General features: G+C 46.2%; 1 protein-coding gene across 3 annotated transcripts in view; it reads right to left on the minus strand.

Annotated features, from left to right (window-relative positions):
• The window catches only part of LSAMP (limbic system associated membrane protein), a 1,353,981-nt gene that overhangs the window by 247,352 nt on the left and 1,081,401 nt on the right, over positions 1 to 25,228 (minus strand). For all 3 annotated transcript variants that reach the window (XM_073308901.1, XM_073308909.1, XM_073308893.1), the window contains one exon: positions 2,786 to 3,018. In XM_073308901.1, the coding sequence (XP_073165002.1) occupies positions 2,786 to 3,018 (233 nt within the window). The remainder of the gene's footprint in view (positions 1 to 2,785; positions 3,019 to 25,228) is intronic.

Below are 25,228 nucleotides of genomic sequence, written 5' to 3' on the forward strand. Positions count from 1 at the left end.
TCTCTGGAGCACCTGGAACGGGCGTCTGTCAGAAGACAGGATACGGGGCTAGATGGACTATTGGTCTGCCCCAGTATGAACACGAGGTACATATGTTCTTGTGTACCTCAAGTCACAGAGGCTTGCATTTTTAGGGCTAATGGTCTTAAGTTTGATTCCTGCTAATGAATGTAATGTCTGTATGTATGCAAGCCTGGGGGAACAAATAAGGATTATGGAAATGTCTCCATTAACATAATGTCAGAGTGAGGATTATAGGATATGGCCCTAAAACAGCAACAATCCAAGAGGACATTTGGAACTGTGCAGCCACAATCTCTGAGACAAGGTGAGTGAGGTAATATCTTTTATTGGACCAGCTTCTGTTGGTGTGAGAGAGAAATTGATCCAATAAAAGCTATTACCTCACTCACCTTATCTCGCTAATATCCTGGGACTGACACGGCTACAACTACACTGCACACTGTCTCTAAGAGGTAACTTCTGTTTACGATGTGCCTTCCATGTCAACAGAAATGTCTTTAATAACAAATACAAAGTGCAGCTGATCTGAGACAGTGCAAACTGTTTCAAATGGGCTGATGACACTCACTTCTCTTTCTCCTATGAAGACAAAGGAACCGAGTACTTTGGACTTTGTGGGAGATCCCGACCAATGGGGTGATCATCTATCTTGCTAGAAGGTAGCGTGGTAAGAATTTTACTTTGAACCAAGACTATAATTTTGTTAAGTCTTAGCCTATATAAAGCATTTTTCACTCTGATTTTCTTGTAACCATTTCCAACTCTATCCTTCATACCTGGACTCACTTAAAATCCTATCTCCTTTTGTTAATCAAACAACTTGTTTTACTTTTAATCAAAACCAACCCAGTGCTGTGTGTGAATTCAGGTGATAGCTAACTCCAGTTGAAGTGATAAGCTGTGCATTTTCTCTTTTTAAAGAAGCAAACAAACCCTTTTGTCCCCCTGAATGGTCCAGGAAAGGGCTGGACACTACAGAGCACATGGTTTTGGGAAAATTCAGGACTGGAGATTGTTGGGGTCATCTTGCCAAGTGTAACCAAGGCTGGTGGAGGCCAGAGTGTGGCTGGGGTGTAACGAGCAGGCTGCTGGAATCAGAATGCTGAACCAGAGCTGCAAAGCACACAGATACTCAGGACACGGCATGCTTGTCTGCTGGCTATTGATGTCTGGGCTGTGAGCCACAGCAGCAGAGCATTTAAGGCACCCAGGGTTACACGGCTGATGGTGACACAACACCTCAATGACCTCGATTGCACCACAGTATGTAACACGCATCATGAGACTTATTATCAAACTGCAAGAGTTGCTAATAATAAATATGCCTGGCTGCATTGTCAACTTGCACTGGGCCTGAATCATGCATTTAGGTGGCATTGGAACAATTCACAAACAGCACAGACAAATTCAAGGGGAAACAGAGTTCTGGATCTCAACTTTATTCTGTGCGCCCATCTCTAATCTGCCTGATCAACATTAAAAATACACGTTCCTGGCTCTAAAATTCATTTGTGCCTGTATTTTTCTTGATGGGTAAATGGAAATTGCTCGTTATTTGATTTCACCAGCAATAAAAAAAAACTACAGCTCGTTAGTTTTGCCCTACCCTAGCAGTTATAGACAGTGATGAGCCAGGCTACATCTTGGCTTTGCAACTTGCACTTTGTACACACTGTCGTCCAATAAACAGTCACAAAAGTCTTGAAAACCACAGTGTGTGTGTGTGTGTGTGTGTGTGTGTGTGTATGCCTGCACATGTCACAAGCTATTTGACTCACACAATTCACCTGTAGAATATCATCTCTGAATACACATACAAACCGTACACTGCAGGTATATGTTCTATGTCCTCATTAGCACTGCATCTGCCAGGTGCCACCACCACAGAAAGAGAGGCTGGAGCTTTCAGAAACATCTTGTTTTGAATCTCAAAATAAAATCTACAGCCTTTTGGGTTACTAGTAAATTTGAAGAAATAGCCAACTGCTGAGTGAAAGATAATGCAAAATCTGAACATGTCTGTAGTATGTAATTAAGCCATGCCCCACTTTATATATATTTAAGAGGGATTGTATGTATGCGTAATACGATTTGGACCACCTGGGTTCTGATTCTCAGTGACCCTTACGTGGAGAATTAGTAGACTGGTAGCTGAGAAACAGGTGGCCTTCAACTGGATTGGCAGTCACATCAGACACCGTGTTTCACAGGGGCTGTGACTCTGGAAGTTGTGTCTACTATCAGGAGAAGACATTTAGCCACAGCCCTCTAAGGGTGAATACCCAAAGTACAAGGTATTAGTCAAAACACAAATTTTCCACCCCTATGCAGAGTGAGGAATGGAAAGGGGAAGGCAAAGTGATGAAGATGACCTGGGGAAGAGGCGGAGAAGAGATGAGGCAGCTAGTATGCTGTCTCTCTGGCGAGAGGTATAAAAACAGAAGTATTTGCCTAGGTGTCAGTACAGCCAGGGCCAGCCCTAGAATACAGTGGAACAGCTCTAGTGTCATCAACATTCTCTGCTGTGTCAAGCCTTTGTAAGCAAGGCAGTGTTAGGTCAAGGGTATCACAGTGGAAGATGACACTAGAGATGTGGTGTGAACTAAAGGAATTGCCCACACACAGCCTATATTGCTTGTTCCACAGTTTACTGGGTCACTGGTGTCTGTACGCTCTCCTCCAGCCATTTACAACACAGATTCCCCAGAAAGAAATGACCCTCACCTCCACTCTTTGCCCGCTCCCTGTTCTTGTTTCTTACCTTGCACAATCAAATAAACCTGGGAAGTCCTGGGGTGATGCTGTGTCTGCACTGAGCATGTATAGGACCCCTCATCATAGACGTCCACTTTCTGGATCCGGAGGCTGTATTCCAGAGGGGTTCGTTTCTCCAGTTCTACCCGAGGGTCCAGGGACCACTTGTCCTGTCCAGCAAAAATGATGCCAGAACGGTTTAACCAGGCCACTTTGGAGCTTCTGTCTTCTACATAACACCTGTTGAGGGTGAGAACAGAGATTGGGGTATCAGCTAAGACTCCACTTTGGCTCCTTCCTCTTTCTGGCATTCCATGGGATTCTGCAACATGATCCAGGCCTGCCAACAGTCGCACAGCATCAGCATCACCACCACTTATTACATCAGCCACATTACTAAAGTGCTTTATAAATATGAAATGATCACAGCACAAAGGAGATGTGAGGAGGCATGAGTTGCCTGGGCCCTGCTATCTCTCTCCTTTCGTCGGGGCTTTTCACACCCAAAGGGGCATTCTGAGGACCTCTAGGGCTTGCATCCTGGCCTCCAGCTTCCCTTTGATCCTATCAGTGGTATAGGGCAGACGGAGCTGAAGACTGTTGAGCTCTTCTTCACGTGCCGCCCCCCCACAAAGACTGAGTATACAACAGACTCAATATTCCCAGTCCCCTTTCAGCCTGGGAGTGGTGAGAGGTCAGAACTGAGAATTGGGTTTGTTGTGCAGAGAACAGCTACTGCATCATGTGATCTACCTCCTCCATCCCCCAACTTTTGTGCCCCCAGGGTTATATTCCACCTGCTCCCTTACACCGCCCTGACGGAAAAGGCTTTGTGGAAAACTAGATGTCCCCCTCATGCAGATATATATGCCATGGATGTGTGCATGTGTGCTATACCAATGATAGAGAAAGCCTGCAGGGACATCACTGTCACCCCCCATGACAATTGCTGTGTGTCCTTATAATGCCAGGTGGCAGGTGAGCAAGTGAGGGGAGGGTGGAGGGCAGGTGGGTATGGTACACAGAGGCACGACAGTATTGGCTCACCACCTGTCATGGCCCTAGTCCCAGCTGCCAATAGCAGCAGGGGTCTGCAGGAGAGAGGACGGATTGACAGCCCTTGCAGCTACATCACAATGATTTCATTATTTTATCGATGGTAGATGAGCCATCACAGTCAAACCCAGCTTTAGCTGAGGCACTGGCTCTGTACAAATACCCATCTCAACCCTCTGACCATATGAAAGAAACAGATGGAGAGCATGTACTGATGATCAGTCTCAGCTGAGACTGAATGGGATCTAGGGACTGAACTCCCCTCTCTTTCCTCACAGGGATCCCCTCCAGGGCAGAGCTGAGCAGTGGTGCTGTAAAAATCGTTCCAGTGAGGGTGCTGAAAGCCAGTGGTCCCCAAACTTTTTGCCTTGCACCCCCCTTATCCCTGTCCATGCCCCCCCATCCCCTACAGCTGGCTCCAGGCCTTGGGGGGGGAAGCAGACAGGGGTTAGGGTGCTGAGGCTGAGACCACAGCTGGGGGTGGGAGCAGAACCCCAGGTGCGGGTCTTATAGTCGGTACCTCAGGTGCGGGGCTAGGAACAGAGCCCTGAGTGCGGGGCTGGTGGCAGCCAATACCCTAGGTGCGGGGCCAGGAACAGAGCCTTGGCTGCGAGTCCTGCAGCCGGGGCCCCACATGCGGATCCTGGACTGAGCTGCCACTTCAGCTTTTGAGAGGAAAAGTCCTCTTTCCAAAATCACCGGTCAACTTGCATGTTAGAGGGAGCAGGTTTATAGCTGTAGGACACTTCAACTTTCCATATATGTTGAAAATAAAGTTCTTAAAGCACAACGAATAGTGAAAGGACAGCCGAGGCCCCTCATCTAGACCCTGTATAAGTCATCTTGTAGGTTCCACTATCTCCGAATTTAACAGGAAACCTCTATATAGTGGTAGGGAATGGAGGCACTCTGATAGCTCAAGTCTGGGAGTGGAGCCCCAGGCATGGGTCCAGTAGGGGCACGGGGCCGGGACCCCGCACAAAAACTGGGAGGTGCTGTACACCCCCCACACTCCTAGTTCCCGTGACTATGGGGCTAAGACACACATGGATGAAGCAATGGGTGGACGCTTGCCCTGAAGCTACCCAGGCTGTGCCCGTTCTGTAGACATATAAAGGAGTTCAATCTCCGAGGCTGTCACACCACCACCTGTCACGGCTCCACCCCTGTCTGTGGGAATTCAAAGAGGCCAGCACTTCTCATCAGCACTATTCACACAAATGTTGTACTGAAGAGAGAAAGAGAGAGGCTGAAGATTGTTGCCGAATGATAAGACAAATATTTGACAGTAGGTTTTCAAACAGCCTCTTAGGAAGGATCAGACATTTTCCAAGTTCCTCCACTTGAACGCGGTTCATTCAGATTATGCTGAGGCGGCCGTTCACAGCTATGTGACTCCACCCATATCCAGCACTCCTCCCTAGCAAACATGCCCACAGAAGCTTTGTGAGTTGTTCTAGGGTCAGTTCCAGGCAGTAGGAATGTCATGCTGTGTGGCGATAGCATGCTACTGGTTAAGCTAGGAGCTTGACTAACATTTGCCTGGAGGGTGCAGCCCAAAGACTCCAGCCTGTGTAACTGATTTCCAGCTAAGAGAGGCCAGCGAGGCTTCACTCGCCCAAGTCCGAGCTGGTTCTTCTGTTCGGATGCACGTTTCCCCTGAGGTGAGTTTTCAGCTGGAATTGTTTTTCTTTTAAAATCTGCCTCTTCACTAAGAAAGAGGGCCAGGGAGAGGAATCACTCTGGCGTCACTTGCGTTTAGCAATCTGGGCAGTGGATCAGGCAGCTTCGAAGCACGCAATGTCAACGAATGGTGCCACCTCAGACTGTAATTCTAGTAACAGGACCAGAAAGCAACCATCTGAGGAAGGCGCTGAGACTGAGAGCTGGTAACACATCACACTATTGGTGACCCTCTGCCCATCTCTAATGCCTTTCACCCGAGGATCTCAAAATGCTGCACTCACATTCATGAAAGTCGCCTTCCTATCCAGTGGTGCAATAAATCAGTATTATTACCACAGAGAGGCTAAGGGCCAGAGTTGCCTAATTTGGTGCCTAAAGCTGCAGATGGGCACCTAATGGGATTTTCAAAAGCACCTGTGTAGGTGAATGCTGACATTGAAGACAATGGGAGTTAGGTGCCTACGTCACTTAGGTGCTTTTGAAAATCCCACTGTTCCTAGCTGCATCTGTAGGCACCACGGGTGCGACCCACAAAGAAATGTAGGCACCTAAACTCCAGAGTTAGATACCTACGTTCCTGTGCCTGGCACCACTGTGATTCTGAAACTCCCACTTGGCTGCTGCTTAACTGTGTAGGCACCTAAACTCACTTAGAGCCTAACTTTGCACTGTTAAAATTCCCTGGGTGCCTAAATTTTAGATCCTGGGACATGCACACTGTTGCCTCCCTCTAGGTGTCTGGACCTCAGAACAATTCATGAACTGAAGGAAGACAGGCATTCAGCTGCCGAAATCGCGTGCAGGCCTTAATCCCATAAACATGGTCAGAGGCTTAAATAGTCACTGGGCCATGGAGTGAGAGAGAAACTGACTCTGTAGCCTGGCGACTGGGGCACCCACCCTCCAGTCGCTCTTTCATTAATTATCCACAGGGAAACAGCTTCAACAGGAGAGACTGAGGGAGCTCTACATATGAATATCCCAGAGCTCTGAGAGGTGGGACACCCTTGTACAAATCCTTTCTCCCCCTGTGGCAGAGAGGGGGGGATTAATCCTGGGTCTCCCACATCCCAGTTGTGGGCTCTACCTACTGAGATACAAATTATGAGGTGGGCACCAGCATCACCATCGGTCATCTTGTGTGGAGCAAGGCAGGCACCTAACTCATTCCCGCAAGAACCAGTTTAGGTGCTTAAGACACCTGACTGCAGGCGGCTGGTTCCTGTTCAGGGATCGATAGCACAGACAGGTGCTCCTGCAACCGGGACATATGTACCTATCTCCTTGAGGGGGCGGGACCTACAACAAACTCTTCTAGTCGACATCTCCCATTAGCTAGCTTAGGCAGCTCCCCACCTAGCACACTGGCTTTTGTGGATTATATTTTTAGGCCTCTCTCTCCCCCCACTGTATAAGGACCCTATGCACCTAACTCAGCTTTGTGGATTACAGTGTTGTCCATGTGATTTTCTAGGTTCTTCCAAGTTTGGTTCTGTGACACTCAGCATCACAGCACGAAAGTCCTTTCCCCAAAATCTGGCCCTAGGTGACTTCCCCAGCATCAAACTGCTGATCAGTAGCCAAGCCAGGAGTAAAACCCAAGTCTCCTAACTTCCAGGGATAAGCTTTAACCATGAGGCCATCCTTGCTTCCCTAATGCCTCTTAACTTTTTCACCAGTGTAGGATGTTCAGCCCTACCCCAATGTTTAGCTTTATCTTCCAAGGCTTGCTACCACTGGAAGGATATGTATACTGCCCTTTAATTGCCACAGCAGCCATTCCACCACAAGGTGACACCCCAGACTAGTGACAGAAGACTGAGCAGCAGTGAGGGAGGAGTGAGTATGTTCCACAAATCCATTCCAGGGGAGTACAGGCTTGGTCCCAGGTGAGCACAGAATGCACCGTGGCTTTTACCTGTCACTGAAGACAAACGTCTTCAGCCAAGCAAGGGCAGCTAGACAGCTAGGTCCAGCCATGTGTTAAGGAAGAACAGAACAAACTTGCCAGCTGCCATAAGAAATGCTGCCCCTGGGAAATTAAAATTTGTATGTCACAGCATATCCTGCACTGGTGACACCCAGGGGTCAGATCATCAGTGGAGCACAGTGGTCAAGGCAGGTCACTTGCTTGGTTCTAATAACCTTGCAGGCTCCCCTGTAATGGACAGTGCTAACAAAATTTAAGAAAAAAGAGAGAGAGAGAAATGGGATGAGTAAGTGAAATGGATTTGAGCTACTCTCTCTGGTGTACCTGTTCCTCTAAAACTGTCAGAGAAAATCCATGTACCAATGTGGAAATTCCAAGTCCTGGTTCTCTCAGAACATATATCAAAGTAGGTTAGGTATCCTGGTGCATGCATACACATGCACCTATCTATCTGCTGTATGGATCATCCAGCCTTATTGAGTACACATTAATAAGGATTTATGTGACGATGCTCAGAGTGTCAGAAGTGTTAATTCAATACTAATAGAATATTAACTGGCATATTAACTAATATTTGAACAGCAATTGCTGTGTGGCATCCATTAGATATTAAACTACTGTTAATGTCTGTTAATCAATGGGCATTATCACAATTACAATTGAAGGTTTCTGATTAGATTTATTAAAAACATTAATGTCCCCTTCATTTAACACATACTGACTGTGATGCTATGCCCCATATTCTTCACAGAAATATTGTGAAAATATGAATATGGCATAACTAAGATATATTTTATGCAGGATGGGTCATGTAAAGTATCATTAGAAAGGTTATGATTTGCTGAATGTGATTATCGAATTTGTATTCATGTATCATTTCTGTATCTGAAGTTAGGAATATTGACTATGTAACAATTACAGCTGTATGTGTACTTGGGGGAACGCCCACGACACAGTAGGCAATCAGCCTCAATGGGCCATTTAAGAAGGACAATAGAACTTTATCTCCCACTTTCCTGAGAAGCTTCCTTTGATGTTGCTTTGACACTGCAGGATCATGTGATGATGTCACCTGGTATGGAGTACCACCTTGGACAAGGCTGGTATTTTTCCACTGGAAACAAAGGATTCCCACTGTATGTAAATCCTACTTAAGGCTGGGAAGTGAGTCAATCAGGGCTCTTCTCCATTGCCTCCCCGCCCAAGAAGGAAGACTGCTGAAAGCATCTGAAGCAACAAAGGGGCAGGGGGGGCAAAGAGCTGTGCATATCTCCCTCCACATTGAGGGAGGGGGCGATTTTTATGAGCTTACGCTATGTAGATCTCTATACAGTGCAAAACAATATCATTTTGCGTTTACACTCGAGAGGGTGTGTGCTCAGGAGAGCTGGGCATTCCCCTAGCTGAGCCCTCCCACACAGAGCCGATCACAGACTATGTGTGATTCTACAGCTAGGTGTGTCCCTACCTGTGCATGTGCTGGACAGGGGCTTGAGAGCCTGACACTCCAGCACAGAGTCGGGGGGACCAGGCTGGTGGGACAGGCAGGCTCAGTGGGACCCCAGCACATCTGGTGACATCCTAGAAAGGGGTGGGGGGGAGTCCAACCCGTCACACTGATTATTTGCAATACATCCTTTTTGGTTTTTCTTTCTCAAAATGTTCTTGGTTGGGCAGCCTTGGAAAATGAATCCTCTACACAACCCCAGAGCACATGTCAATAATGACCTGAAGCTCGCCACAGGGCTGTAAAGTTGGGCTGCAACTGGCCCATTCAATCCTTGGCCACTGCTCATGCTGTCAATCAATACTGGTGGCAGTTCCTTGGAAACTGTTTCTTCCCCATCATCATGTAGGCAATCACAGAGCCATTAGATGGCAACGACTTTTGTTTACTACCAACCTTAAATCAAATTTAAACCAAAGACCTAGAAGAGAATGTCTCTATATCCTACAACCAATCATCTAAGCCACCTAGACCACGTACAAGCAAATTCACTGGAGGCTGGCAGGCATATAATAAGATACTTAGCTATTGGATCAATTTTTAACCTGCCACAGATGTAATTTCAGTACTTACATGGTATTTAATATCCATGCAGTAACTAGCCTAGAGATTAGAGAAAAGGAGCAGGAGTTAGAACTTTATAGGTTACACAGATTGTCCTTTCTCCTCTCCGTGCCTCAGTTTCCCATTTGTAAAATGAGGAGAATGACTTCGTAGGAAGTGGCAATATATTCATAAGTGTTTGTAAAGTGCTTTGAGACCTTCAGTTAGGACTGCCGTCCATACAGTAAGTGCAGAATGTTATCATCTAAGTTAAACGCCTGCAGTAAGGGTATTTTAGGGAAACTATACTGAATGTGCATGCCACTGTATGTGGTAAACACAGTGTATTTCTAAAGCTAGCTCTTGCTCACACTCATCTAACACAGAAGGCCTGAATGCCGCCCACCTCCCTGTTTCAAGAGGATGATGTGCTCATTAGTTATTTACTTCAGATATTTATCTGCACTGTCTGTACCAGTTCCATAATATGGTGCTCATTAAGAAAGCAAAATTTGTAATTAACAGTCATGAGATTAAGGTCCCCATATTTCAGGATCTGTTGCTCAGGGGGGGAAAAAGTGTCACAATGTCCTATCATGACACTGTTACTGAATTCCCAGGTGATGAAGTCACATCACCACGCCAGTATGCTCCAGCCCATATCACATGGCCATCCCAGCATAACCCAGCCAAGTGCTCAAGAGGGCAGCACAAGAACCCGAATAAACTGAACAAAATAGACAACAGCATGCCCCTGTCCGAAACAATTCATGAGTTCACCATGTCTCTGCCTGAATTACATCATTCTTGTGAGTAGTGATCTACTACTCACAAGAATGATGTGGGACAGTCCCTTGAAAATCCAGATTGTTCCTCCAAATGAGAGCTGCTTTTCAATCCTATGTCAGTTTATTTCTCACCTTGCTTCCTGTTTGAGCACTTTCATTTCTGGGGATCCCCACAAAACTGAGTCTTTTGTTTCCTTCTGTGGCTCCCTGGTGCTCACCCATTTCTATTTCATCTTATTACTTCTGGTTTTCAGCACCAGCAAGGCAAGTGGGGGTGGGGTATAATTTTTACAGCACGCAGAGGAGAGAGAGTGTTTGAGAACCCCTGTATCACAAATCCCAGCTGGATTTGGAATTAATTCTGTGGCAGCAGCAGCTCCTGCTGCTGCTCTTCTTCCCTCCACCACTCATCTATGTAATTAACAGACAACTGGCAAACCAGAGGTGATTTTGCAAGCCCCCCTCAATCAGAGTTTCATTTAAACCCAGCATAAGGGTGGGGTTCAGATTGGGCTCCCATTTTATCTGAACCTCTCAATGTTTGAGGCATTCCAGTCTGGGCCTTCCTCTAATTATGAAAGGATATGTAGGCCTTAAAAGATCTCACAAGGGGCTGTGACGCTGCTGTGGCCTCACACTGGCAGACACAGCCCCCTCTCCCGCTGAACAGAGCATAAGGGTCTGATCAGAAGCTGATGGATCCCTGCGGTCTAGCTATGAATCACTGGGAGTCTCCTCAGATGGTGAATTATAATCACATAGGTTGCATTCCCTTCCCCCAACCCTTCTCTTTCTCCTCACTCCAGCCCTATCATTGTTCCTCAGCATTTCTCCACTCTGCCTCTCTTCCCGTAGAGAGGACTGCATGCAGCGTATTCATTTCCCAGCATGTTGTTGAAACATTTGTACCAGTTTACGTTGTTTCTGTCACTCCCACAGCTCTTGTCCCCAGATCCCCTTCCCCACCCTCCTGCAAACAGACGGGCGCGCTGTCGAGAAGGGTTATTTGGATGGAAACCAGTGACAGGCTATCAAGACCCAATTCATCATCAGCCACAGTGAGAACAGCAGTAAAGTGCTCTCCTCCCATTTCCTGGAAGATGGCCATAGCTAGAGCTGGGAAGCTGGGCAGGGTGGGGCAGGGCTCTGAGGTGGCACCGAGCATTCTCTCTCTCAGGGGCTTGGCTGGCTGGTTCTTGCTCACATGTGCAGGGTCTAACCGATCGCCCTATGTGGAGACAGGAGGAATTTCCCCCTAAGCCAGATTGGTAGGGACCTTGCCAGGGTGGGGGTGGGGGAATTCACCTTCCTCTGCAGCATGTGGGTGCAGGTCACTTGCTAAGATTATCTGGATATATCTCACTTAATGATTTGCCTGTGGGGGGCTTGAACATTGGTGCACCTCAGTCCCTCCAATTCTCTGCCCGTGGCACATAATAGTCTAGTCTCCTGTGGGCTGTAACGCTTGGGTCTCATTGTTGGGGGGGGGGGCAGGGGGGTGGTGTTGGTGGCCTGTGATATACAGGAAGTCAGATGACAAGATCTGGGCGTTCCCTTTTGGCCTTAAACTATATGACTGTGGGAGGGGCAAGGTGGAGCCATTTTGGGGACTGTATCTGTGAGTGCTTCCTCTCCTGTATGTGAACAGTGAGGCTAAGCAATTGTGGCTTTGGACTACAAAGAGGGTGGCTGAAGCAGTTTTTTCTACTGCCTATAGGGGCCACTATTCAGCATAAATTTATAGGGTTTTTTGAAGAGGGAAGAGGGTACATGTCCCACAACAATGGAGAATAAGAAAGAAGTCTTTGCAGGTGGCTGGCTGGTGGCTGAGTTTCTGTTGAAATGATTATTTGATGCTGCTGGGATTTTACTGTATGATCAGTGACGTGATAGGATGCCTAGAGCCTTGAATAAGGTCCTTTCATTATTTTAAATCTAAATAAATAAAATAAATGAGCCAAAATCCTGCAGTTCTTACACTGGCAAAACTCTCACTGACTTCAAATGGGACCTGTCTGTTTTAAATGAAATACACTGTGTTGGTTTACCGTGCAACCACATGTCTTGCTTCAGTTATAAGAAAAATTCTTGTGGCCTTAGCTGACATTTTCCATCCACTGATCTCAAAGGGCTTTGTAGAGATAGGGCAATGTCACTCCTATGTCCCATGTTCCCCTTTACCCCATTAACCCTTTGATTACCCCATTATAACACTACCTCTGTGGAACACGACAAAACTCAGCTCCCTGCAGAAAATAAATAGGTGCAGAAGGTAAAATTAAAGATTTTAAATCCAGCCTACTGCATTCTTATCAGAAATGCCATCTGCCTTCTTTGGACAGCATCAAAGCCTGCCGTGGCTGAAATGTCCACACAAAGCTTGCTTTCTCATAAGAACCGTGCTACTGCAAGCAGTGAGGAGCTTTCTGTAATCATGTGCATCTGCAGGATTTAGCTAACAACTTCCCCTGCTGCCCTCTACTTCAAGAGTAACATGACAAGACAGAAAAGAAAATGGAATCAAATGCTACTTATTCAATGCAAAACAACACCGACTCCTGGTCACGTGCACCAAATGGGCCAGATAAATTCTCCAGTCTGTTGCGAAGTGTGATCCTGAACGGAGAATGTGGTTGTTAGATACAATGGTCCGGGAGGCCCTGTGAAGAAAACCCCAGAGCACATCACACTAAGTTTGTTTTGTCTTGTCTTCCCGTTCTGCTCAGCCCTTCCCTGCCTGGTAAGCATTAGGGTGACCAGATGTCCTGATTTTATAGGGACAGTCCTGATATTTGAGGTTTTTTTTCTTATATAGGCACCTATTATCCCCCCCACCCCACCTCGACTTTTCACATTTGCTATCTGGTCACCCTAGTAAGCATGGACTCAACTACAGCAACAGTTAACTGGGAACAGTGGCAAGAATGAACCAGCTTAGTTTGCATTCATCCTTGGTTTTTATTCCATTATATACTCATGTAGAGAGAGCTGTGAACATGCTGCATAACATTCTAGTCCTAACCTCTCCCAGCAGAAGGCGCTGTAGGAAACGCTCAGGCTGTAGCAGGTTGGCTGTAGGAAACTCAGAGCTACTCCAGCCTCAGTCTCTGCCAGGAGGAGTCACTGTAAGGAACGGGGTAAGAGTGCTGGTGCAAAGTGCTGGTGCAACTCCAGTCCCAGTCCCTCCCAGCAGGAGGTAAGTGTCAAAGAGATTAATGCAGAGTTGCTGGCTATGGGCAATTTGCAGTTACTGTAATCCCAGACTTGCCCAGCAGAAGGTGCTGCATGCAGTTGAAGTTGAATACACCTTCATTAAGACACAGCCTTTTTAAAGGGCTGAGTATTCTATCACTGACACTGTCATTAACTGTCCTCAAGGCCTTGAATCAGCAAAGCACTTAAGCATGTGCTTAATTTACACTCTCAGCAAGTCATGAGTCTCATGATAATTATGGTCTTCCTTGAAGCCCCAGCTCCTGGCCTCAAGTGGATATGTGATGATTTCAGCCTTCATTCTTAAAGAAAAAGTAAGATTCCAGCTCTCATGGCTGTTGAGAAAGCTTTAAAATGTGACCTCAGTGACCCCGGAAGACTCAAAAAGCAGAAAGAAAATAAAAAGAACAACCAGTCTATTATTTTTATATAATCTCATGATTTTAAAAACGATCTCATGATTTTTGAGCATTTGGGGTTGGCAAGGCTGAGCGAACGTGGCGGCCAGTGTTGTGAGGTCCTTATTCTAGGAACCAACCAGTAGCCTGGCACATGTGATACACACTGATAGTAACATGCCGGGGAATTCCGTTCCCCAGCCAGAAGTCAGTGCTCTGCAAAACGTCACCCCAGTGCCTCTCACTGACAGAGCCAGGCCTGGTCTACGCACAGAATTTGTACCAGTATAACTATTTTGGTTAGGGGTGTGATTTCTTTACCAAAGAATAATTACACCAGCCCAACCCCTAGTGTAGATGCAGTTATATCAACATGAAGATACAGATTATTACCCCTCCTGTATGAGAATTACTATCCCGGTATGACCGCCTTTATACCAATATAACTGGGCCTGCACTAAGGGTTGTACTGCTTTCACCATACTGGTATAGTTAAAGTGGTACAACTTTTGTGTGTAGATCAGATTTCAGACCAGGACCTATCTGAGTGACCTTGGATGTGCATAGGCAGGATCTCTTCCCCTAACCCCACCAGATAGGGGAAAGGCAGTGAGAACCCATCAGCCTCCTCACAGCAGACACCCCATTCAGGGAACAGAGCATCAGTTCTGCTTTCCTTTAGATGCAGCATGTTCCCCTGCTGCCACAGCCTGAGTCACTATCTCTGTGGCTCCACAGGATGGACTGCTGCTACCTTGCATAATCTCAACCTGGCTGTTGTTTACAGAGCTGCCAAGCACCTCGATAGCTTGAGTCAGGATCTTGCTCACAGAACAGGCAGGCAGCAGGAATGATGAGCTCTCTGTGGAAGCAGACTATCAATTCCTTTCTCTCTTTTGGGTCAGTTGCGAACTCATCAATTTCCCTTTTCAGTCCAGCCAGAAAACTGGCTCTGATTTTGATCCAGAACGATTGGAGGATGCTAATCAGCTATCAGTGACAGAGACTTAATTAAGTGCCCAACCAAGAACACACTCTTCACTCAACCTGCCTGCAGTTTCCCTCCTGTATAGCGAGTGCCGCTACTCTTTCAGAAGGGGAAGCCCTGGCCTGGAATAGCAGTGGAGCAGCGGGTCAGAAATGAGATGTGTCAGGAGCTGTGTCAGGAGCCCAGGATGGGAATAGCAGGGGGTGCTGCAGGATGGGAGTGAGATGCATTAGTACATCACTTGATTGCACTTTCTCAGAACGATGGGCCCCTTCACCTATATCTTTAATGAGGATAAAAGTGGAAATTTTTAAAAGCCCATAAGTCCCTTAGGAGCCTAAGTCCCATTGAAAGGCAACGGTACTTAGAATCTGAGCAAAAAGAGTCTGAAAGCATTTGAGGCCACCAGACTGCTGCTAAAGAATGTCAGAGTTTAATTTTTGTCCAGGAGAAGCACTGATACAGGGACAGGAGCCCTAGAACAACCTCAGACAGACAGGCAGAAAGACGGATTGCTGCACCTTCCTTATTACTCCTCCTTTCTCCTATTCTTTAGTACAGGAGGCACCTGCTTAATTTCCCAAAGTCGAGGAATTTGTCACATTATCATAATCAGAGAGCACCAGGAGGTTGCCACGCTGAATGCTTCCAAACTTTTCATCCAGACTTTTTTACAGAAGAAATGCATTTCTGGTACATCGCCTCCTCTTATGGCAAGGGGAGAGGAAGAGTGATCAGTTTGGCTGGAAGGCCCATGTGACTGCTCTGTGTCTGGTAATTATCCAGCCCACAGAGGCAATCTGAAGTGTTCCACGCTGTATCAGAGCATTACAGCATCTGGAGCTGCTATACCCAGATAAAAAGAAGAAAGACAATCAGGCAGATGGGGAAAGACAGTGCTACATCACAGAAGGGAGGGGGGATGATCGGCAAGAGCTGGCGAGAAGCATCAAGGCAGACAGTGCAGCTCCTGGAGAAATAAAGCCACAGATTAAGTAATGCAAAGGAGAATGCTGAACGAGGCAGAGTGAGAAGGAAAGAAACAGAGTGAGGGTGAGACAGAGGCAGGACGAGAGCGAGAGAGAGAATGAAAACGAGAGAGTGGGAGATGAAAAAGGGAACTTCAAAGTTCTCTACCCTTCCCCCTGCCCACCGAAAATGAAGCTGGAGGGATCAATCAAGGAGGATGTCAGCAGGGCAAGGGACAGAATCAGACATTAACTAATTGAGGATGGAATAAATAGTCACAGCATTGAAACCCCAGTGCTTTCCCACAGTGGTTTGCAAAGGGAAAGGGAAACTCAGGCTAACATATACATAATTAAAGCTGGTGCTTTGGGGTGTTACTTGATTTGCTCTATATGTAGGGAAGAGAAGGGGGTTCAGGAAGGAATTCACTCTCACACATATAGGTGCAGCATTGCACAATAGCCCAAGTAAATTATATGGTGGTTCCACCTTCCTCTGAAACATCACTTACTGACACCAGAGGCAGGATACTGAACCGTTTTGCCATATGGTATTCTTATCCAATCTATGCCCTTATATGCAGCATGGTTCTGCCTGGCATGGGCTGTGTGCCCAGTGTGTTGGCAATGGGTTTCACTGAATCAGCAAGACCTGAGGATCAAGTTGCAGGAAGTCACATGTAAGCTCTGTGGGCTGAGAAAGGGGCAGATTAATAGAAATGTGCAGAAAAATTAAGAGACTCAACAAATGAAGAATCTTCATTATCAAAGGCAGAGGGTGTAGCTTTTTTTTAAGAGGCTGACAACTGACACTAGCTGGCAGTGGACTGGCAAGTGCAGAATGGTATGTAGTCCCTCTGTGTGGACCTGTGTTTTATAAAAGTGTTTGGAGGAACCAAATCCCTGGATCCAAACACCACAAGCTCAGGATTAGCAAATCTGAATAGAAACAGCAGTTGCCACCCTAGATCCAGTAGAATCCAGTATCCTGCATCCAACTGTGATCAGTGCCAGATACTGCACAGAACAGTATAAGAACCTCCCAAATGGACAATTATAGAATAACCTGCCCATAGGAGATGTTTCTTTATCTTCATCATCTAGATGATCTAATGGTTCCTTCTGGCCTTAAAATCTATTAATCTAGCCCCATCAGTTAGTAGTTGATTTATCCTCTGAACTGTGAGGATTTACATTCCTCATAAGTGTTATTCTATCTAATGGAACAGTGGAGGTACTTATTATCCACATAAATATCTCATGTTTTTTAAAAATCCTTTTAAGCTCTTGGTCTCGGTGAAATCTTGTGGCAGTGAGTTCCACGGGTTAATTATGAGTTATGTGCAAACTTATAAAGTGTAAAATAACAGTTTAAAATATCTTGCCACCCAGTGAAAGATGTGCTCTCATTTTGGAATTATGAGAAAGGGTTTCTTCAGAATTCTTGGATATACACCATTCAATTCTTGTGGGAGTCATTTCTATTTTGGAGACTGTAGCTATCTCACACTCTAGCTGGTACCTTCTGCTCCGGTAGGAAAGTGAAAGAGAAATCTCAAACCTGGAGAACCAGTCCACTCCCCTAGAAAAGATAGGGAGGGGCACCAAGGAGAATGAAAACCCTATTCTGTACCCTTTGGGCGGCATCTGAAAAGGTGAAAGGGCACTGCTGGATCCTCCTTTGAAACCAACAGTGTGCACAGTGCACTGAATGAAGCCCCCTGTACCTCACCATTACCATTCTCCCTTCAAAATATATCCATCTAGCCACTGATTGATTTGTATTCACTGGCCTGCAGGCAAGATCTGAGGGGCGGGTCTTGGATATGCATGGGAAGTGGGCCCCATCCCAACTGGATATACTTGTTTACCACGTCCCAACCAGGGACAGGTATCTCCCCGATGTGCTAGCAACCTTATGTTATTATATACCATTGCCCTTTATTCCCACTGTTGCATTGGCAAGGGCGGGAATGAGTGCAGAGATTATGCCCTGGTGAAAACGTGATCTTCTTGTCCACACCAGAGCGCCCATCATCGCTACCAAGTGGTTGAGCTGCACTGGTGGGAGCAACAGCGGGAAGTTTGAAGGAAAATGTCGAGTGAAGGCATAGCCTTTGAGGAGCTAAAGCCTCCCTATCTCCCTCCATCTCTCTCATGCTTGAAAGCGGAGAACTGCTTCTGAGGGACACACACGCACTCATTTCCACATCTAAGGCTAGTCCTGAAATACCATCCTCAAGCGACACTCTCAGAGAAGAGACCAAGAGGCAGATTCACTTTCAGCAGTTCTGCTTCTTTTTTATTCCACCCATAATGATTGCCACAGAATATCTAGCACACCTGGCATGAGACATTCCATTCAGGGTGCCTTGTTGCCAGAGAGATATGGGCAAATTGGAGGGAGTTCAGAGCCAAGTGACAAAAAATCATCAAGGGGCTGGAGGGGGATCAGCACATAAGGAAAGCTTACAAATATTAAATATGTATAACTTGGCTGAGAAAGGACTTAGAGGGGACATGCTACAAAGTCTACAGAGTCTACAGATATTTGAAGGCTGCAAACAGCAAGTAGGGAGAGGAATTATTTAGTGCGATACACAGGTGTAACTAGGAGTAATAGGATGACATTAAGAAAGCAAAAAGATAGGTTAAACCTAGGAAAGAACTCCTTGACAGAGAGAGGTATTAAACTGTGGGCCAGTATCCCAAGGGCAGTCAGGGAAGCCTTATTGCTTCAGATATTTAAAACTAAATTGGACAAAGCATGAGAAAATGAGTCCATTCCTTAGGGTATAATCTTACACTGGCTGTGGGGAAGATGGAGTGGCTGAGCTAATATTATTGCTAGTATTTATTTGAGTGTGCCCGGGAGCTTACAAAGGAGACACAGTCCCTGTCCTGAGTTGCTTGCAGCCTAAATGAGAAACGATTTGCTATTTCTAATTACTATAGTCATAGGACCAAATTTTCCAAGGAGCTCAGGCCTAGATTATCAAGTGTTCAGCACCGACAATCGGGGAGAGATTTTCAAAAGAGCTCAGCTCCCATTCAGGCACCTGAGTAAGAACTACATTTTCAAAAGGACCCAGAGCAGAGCAACTCCCAGTGAATGGCCAGATTTTCAAGAGAACGCAGCATTCAACATGATGGTCTCTCTTATTGCCTAAATCTGGCCACTTATTGCCTAAAAGAGAGCTGAGCGCTTTTGAAAATCTGGCCTATAATTCCCAGAACAATCACTCCCTACTCAAAAAACTAAGTGCTGTAAATTTGAGGGGATATGCTGTAATTTTCATACATACCAAAGAGGTTGATTCCCAGCTCTGTGTGGAAAGAACAACTCAACCTTAACCATGAAGCCACAACCAGTCCCTCCATAATAACTAGGAAATGTTAAATTTCACTTTTTTCTTTTCTTTTCTCTCCCAGTGCCACTTTTATTCACCACGAGGCTTTGGAAAGAAGCATATGAAAAGGACTCGAGAGGGGGAAGGTAGAGAAGAGAGAATGCTGGGAGTGAGGACTCGTGGGAGCTTTGATTTGAGCTCACCTTCATCCCTGCACCCACAATGTGTTTTCCAAAGGAGGCTATATGGTTATAAATAAGTAAACAGAAGAGAAAAAAGAAATGGCAGGATGTATTTGATGGCGTTTCTGCTGTTGATATGAAAGTTAGGAGTGGATTTATAAATAATGTTCGGGGGTAGGGGGAAACAGGCAGATAATTTACTACCTGAGTGGGAAGAGCCTGAAGCACCTATTCATATTGCCTCCCACTAACAATAACCCTTTGTGCTACAGTAGCATCTTTCACCTGAGGTTCTCACAGGCCTTGATTCAACAAGGTCCTTAAGCACATGCCTAACTTCAGGCACCATTCATGACATTGGGATGACTACCACTGGGCTGAAGTATCCTGCAGAACCAGAGCCTTTATGCCTTGCAAAGGAAGAGAGTCGTTAACACCAATTTAGAGATAAGGAGACTCAGGTGCACAGCGGGGAAATGACATGTGCATGGTCACTCAGGGAATCCATCACAGATTCCTGAGCCTTTCACCCTGCTATGGAAACAAGAGTCACGTGGTGGCCTAGCATCCAGGCGTTTCGGTCTCCCTGATACTCTCACAACCTCCCTCATGAATCATAGAATCTCAGGGTTGGAAGGGACCTCAGGAGGTCATCTAGTCCAACCCCCTGCTCAAAGCAGGACCAATCCCCAATTTTTGCCCCAGATCCCAAATGGCCCCCTCAAGGATTGAACTCACAACCCTGGGTTTAGCAGGCCAATGCTCAAACCACTGAGCTATCCCTCCCCCCCAATGAGCCTGTTTACTGGCAAGAGAAGTGATTCATTTGAACCTGCTGCTATTTTTGCCAGCAGGACCTGGATGTTAGTTCAGATAACACCGGCTTGCGACCTGTGGCACAACTCTCCTGCCTAGATTGCCAGGGTGAGCCCTCTGGAGGTGAGGCAGGAGAGAGAGGCAGCTCTGCTATTTAAGGGCTCTGGGAGTGTCGGAATGTCACTGCTTTTCAATAGGGTCATGGTGACAAGATGTCCGCCAGTCAGAGTCAGATTAAAACACGGACATAGGACGTAAGGCATGGAAATAGCCATATTCTACAAGACCTTTCTATAGTTACCAAGGTCTCTATCACTTTGAAACTAGGATACTGCAGTGCACCTGCATGGGGTGACCCTAGACTTTAAGACATTCAGAACCCGAAGAAGGTGCCAAATGTGGCCACCCATTTATTAAGCAGAGTTGTTTGCTGTGATCACATGACACCTCTTGATCCAAAATAGCACTTATTCATCTACTTTCAGAGCACACTGCAAAGCTCAGCTATTTTCCTGGGCTTTGGGTGAGGTCTATAGGTTGGCTGAGATCTCTGGCGAAGAGCAGAATACTTTGTCACAGTTACAGGGCTGATTGTACCCCTTTCTTGGTCCAGCTGAGTGCACATGCCTCAGGCTGCATGCCTTTACCCCTCTCAGGGTGGAATCCTGGGGTTCTCCTGCTATTAGACCAGGTCCTAGGCTTCAGAATCCTGTGGAGCAACTATTTTACCCAGCAAGTCCGACTGGGTTTGGGCACCTGTGGTTCTTCCCTTCCGGAGTTGTGACCAGCAGTCAATAAAGTGACTCAAACAGCTTTCTCAAACCTAAATATGGCTTAATCTTAACAGCAGAACCAAAGCACAACAGAAAGAACAAAAGGTCACACGTCTATTTTACTTAAGCCCTATCACCCTATGCCTTGGAAGGCCTATCTTCTCTAGTGCCTCCGGCCGGGTCTATATTTGCCCTGTGAATAGCTCCCAAACAGTTGCCTGCCTCTGGACAGAGTGGGACGTTGTAACTGCTTATAGTCCTTTCCATCCGAGGGTTCCCAGCACTGGCAAAACAAGCTGTGTATTTTGGCTGGAGCTGAGGAAGTAGGATTTTCCCAAGTAATAACTCAGGTATTGTCTCTTAATCCCTCTTGAAGTGTTTACCTAGAGGTGTCTTATCTGGAGCCACTGTCTTGTCTACCTGCTTGTTTTTTCCAACAGCTTGCTATTGAACTAAAGCAATATACTCATACAGTAGCCTCTCCAATACACAGGTCACAATATAGTATTCACAAATAATTACAGAGCTGCTGCATGTCCTTCGCACATAGTCCTTTTCTACTTGGGTGTCCAGCTGGCTTTTTACTTTGTGAACGGGTTGGGACTGCTTTAGGCTGGGTTTCTACTTTAATTCCTTGGTAGGGTTGCATGTTTTAAATGACTTTCAAGCACCCATTGCTGTATCGAGAGGGACTAGGCTGCAGCCTCAGCAGGGGTAAATCACTAGGGTCCACAATGCTCTACAGAAGAGACGTAGATGTAAATCTGTAGCAACATAGATTTACACCAGCTGAACGTCTAGCTCTCTGTTTGTACAAGTCTCTAAATAAACTAAGTAAATGAAACACTGCATTCTGCTCAGTTAGAAATAGCTACAGCTGGCAGAAGGTTTCAGATCAAAAGAATATTTTAAAGAGTGGGATTGTGTTGCCATCAAACGAGTAACAACACTGAGAATTTGGAGTTACTTTTGGACAGAGGTGGATTCTCATCAACCACACAGGAGAGAAGAGATCACCCCTAGACAATGAAAATAAACATATCCTCAGGGTCTTTACAGCATATTACACCTACACAATACCCCATGTGCTAGGTGGCAGACCTAAATCTACTGCCAGGCCTCTGGGTTTGTAGCACTCTAGTGCAGTAGATTGGGGTAGATGAGTTTCCTTATTTACTATCATCATTACTAGAGCCGGTATTTACTGGGGCCTCTAAGCGGCAGCAGTGCAAGCCCCAATATAAACTGGTGCAGTGCATCTGCATTGTGGGTTTGCACTGGTGTAGCTGCACTGATGCAGTTACACTAGCACCCAGATTCAGGATTGGGTCTCCACTGTGCGAAACACTATACAAAAACATAGTGTGCTGCAGAATTTTGTTTTGAAAACATGTATCTGCACTGTAGAAGTTGTCACGGGTAACACTGGAGGTTTTGATAGCTGGGTACGGGACGTAGGGCATTTGGGACCTAAGAAGGTGTAGAAAGTGGTTTGGGATTTGGGAGATAAGCAAAAAAGCTGGATGTTTCTAGTAAAAGGCTTGGTAGTGAAATAATTAACAATATTGACATTTAAACATTTAGTTATCATCCCATTAAGATGAATGGTGTAGTTTGCACTTCTCAGAACTATTGTTGCAGGCTGTTGGCTGACTCGGGCAGACATCACTGCATTGGAAACATTTCTCAGTTCTAGTGTTTTTCTGTGCAACCAGGAGAGCTAGAAACTTGGTTCTCAACTGAAAGCTTGGATTCTGGAGCACAATTCTGCAGAAAGGGGAGGATTCTGCAGTTACCAGTTCTAATTCTACTGCTGAAGAATCACAAAATACATGGGGTCCTGTTCCTTCTGCACACTCATAGCACACACATATACAGCATGGGCCAATTTCTGCTGCAGATGCGTACCCGCAGATTGCTCATAATGAAGCACTGGGAAGCACATATGTAGAGCCCTGAGTGGAAACTGGGCTGGTCAAAGAAAAATGCTGCGTGTAAAGTGGTTGGATGAAGGTGGTTTCTGCAATATAGAGTATATGCTGAGGATCGGCAGCAGGCCTGACCAGAATGAAAGCCCCGCTGAATGGAGGGCATGAGACATCAGCAGGAAGCCATTCTCTCACAAAAATATTGGGGGTGGGAAATGTACTGCAAAAAGAAGTGTGCAAAACCAAACCAAACCTTCCTGAGCATCTGGGGGGAAATCCTCCCTCTTCCACACTGAGCAGATGTCACATACCATGTGGAGGACAGCAGTCATGGTGGCTTATACAGAGGGCACTATAGTATTTCCATAAGGGAAGCCAAAGCAAAACTGATGGGCAATAAGCACTGAGTGAGAAAGGGCCAAGGATGACACAGCTCACCCCTAGGGCTGATATCTCTGTCCCCACCTGAGAAGAGGTCTGTGAGAAGAAGCCAGTAAGTTCCCTGGGCTTGTTTATTGCTGTGAGCTATTGAGAACCAGAGCAAAGAGATTTTTCTGGTGTTCGCAGCGTCGATGCTTGCAGCAGAAAAGGAAACTTGTGACCCGCCTGCCTTCTTCAGCAACAAGGGGGCAGCCTGAAACTTTAGCTCAGTTGATGAATGTTACATAATTTCACACCTGATTTCCCCACTGCCTTGCACCTTGGGTTGTTATCTACAACTGTCCAAAGTGAGTGCAACAATTTCTTGGTGTGAGCAAGAATTCCAATTTAGTCACATTTAACCCTCACTTTGCACAGGTGCAAATGATGACGTGGCTCAAGGCAGTGGAAAATCAGTTTCTCTGACTGCTTATCTCAAAGTTAAATTCTCTTTCTCTCCTCTCTCTTTCTCTGGCAGGGTGATGAGATTTGTTGCTTTTGCTGCTGTTTTTCTCGAGGGCAAATATAACCACCGAACTAGAACCGCACCCCTAAGGAACTGGAAAGCCTGTAACCCTTGCTGGTGTTGGACAGAGATGGGCCTGAACTGAAACCTAGATCAAAACACTCTTGAATCTTGGGAGAGTTGGAATTCTGTACCCAGAACCAGTTTTTGTGTCTAGAGCCCATCTCGGCCTTCAGGTCTGGTGAAAGTTCTGCTGCAATTCCCAAACTGGGAAAGGAGAGCAAAACCCAGTCAACTGACCTCCCTCATTTGCAGATGTGGGGAAGTCTCAGGATGAATTGTTTGTTGTACCTGGGCTGTTATTGGAGGCTCTCAGGGACTGCTAAATGTAAGTGTCCAATCGGCAGTTGCTTGGAAAGACAAGTGAGGTTAACCAAGCTGCACACATTACTCCCAGCAGTGCTGTATATAACTATGATAAACCGCAACCTGTGCCTCTTTGCAATAAGTATCCATCCGGAGGTGAAGCATGAGGCCACAGTGGCCGCACCTTTCCTCTCCCCACCTGATGGATTATTTGTAATAAACTGTGTCCGTTTCATCTTTCTGAATTTAAACCCAGTCTGTTGGGATTCAGGGAAGATAAAGATTTCAGTCACCTTTTTGAAGAGCCTTCTCGAGAACTAAAAGCCCCTGTTGGCATAAAAGCAGGGAAGTAATGGGCTCTCACAGTCCCTGACAGTAGTTTAACACCACAGGAGCTCCGAGTCCTTTTATCGCTCTTCTTTATTTAACTGAAGTCATTAAAATAAACTGATTTCCCAGCCAATTAATTATCAAATATCTGTAACAGCTTTTAAGCCCCGCTATTGCTCAGTCTCAGAGGCCCCCACCGGCCACGTTAAGCTGCTGGCTCCTTACCTCAGCAACTGCCTTTCCCAGGAGCTTCCTCCCAGGTACGGGGGGTGAAAGCACAAAACCAGAAGGGAGTCTGGGAAGGGTCCGGAGGAATGGGGGAGTTGCTTGCTCAGCCTGGCCACAAATGTGTACAGCCAACCTAGGCAGAGACACTAGTAAATGCCTGTCCAACTGTGGATACCTGATACCTCCAGCTTGATCCAGCCTCACTTATCTGTTATTACCTTCCTGCTCACAGACATTGTCCGAGCCTTGGACACCTACCGTCACCAGCCCAGCCCATCCACAGATTCCAAGTACATCCTGCCATAGGCACCTAATACCGCCAACCTGGCCCAGTCATGGATACATTCACTTAGCATCAACAGCTTAGTCTTGTCAGAGATACAAGGTGCTGACATCCCAAGACAGTCACAGAAACCTGGTGCCACCAGCCCAACCAATGAAACCCACAACCAGCCCCAAAGCCAGGCACTCATGGAAAACCAATATATATATATATATATATATATATATATAT

Source organism: Lepidochelys kempii, chromosome 1 (assembly GCF_965140265.1).
Source record: "Lepidochelys kempii isolate rLepKem1 chromosome 1, rLepKem1.hap2, whole genome shotgun sequence".
In the NCBI taxonomy this organism is placed as follows: domain Eukaryota; kingdom Metazoa; phylum Chordata; order Testudines; family Cheloniidae; genus Lepidochelys; species Lepidochelys kempii.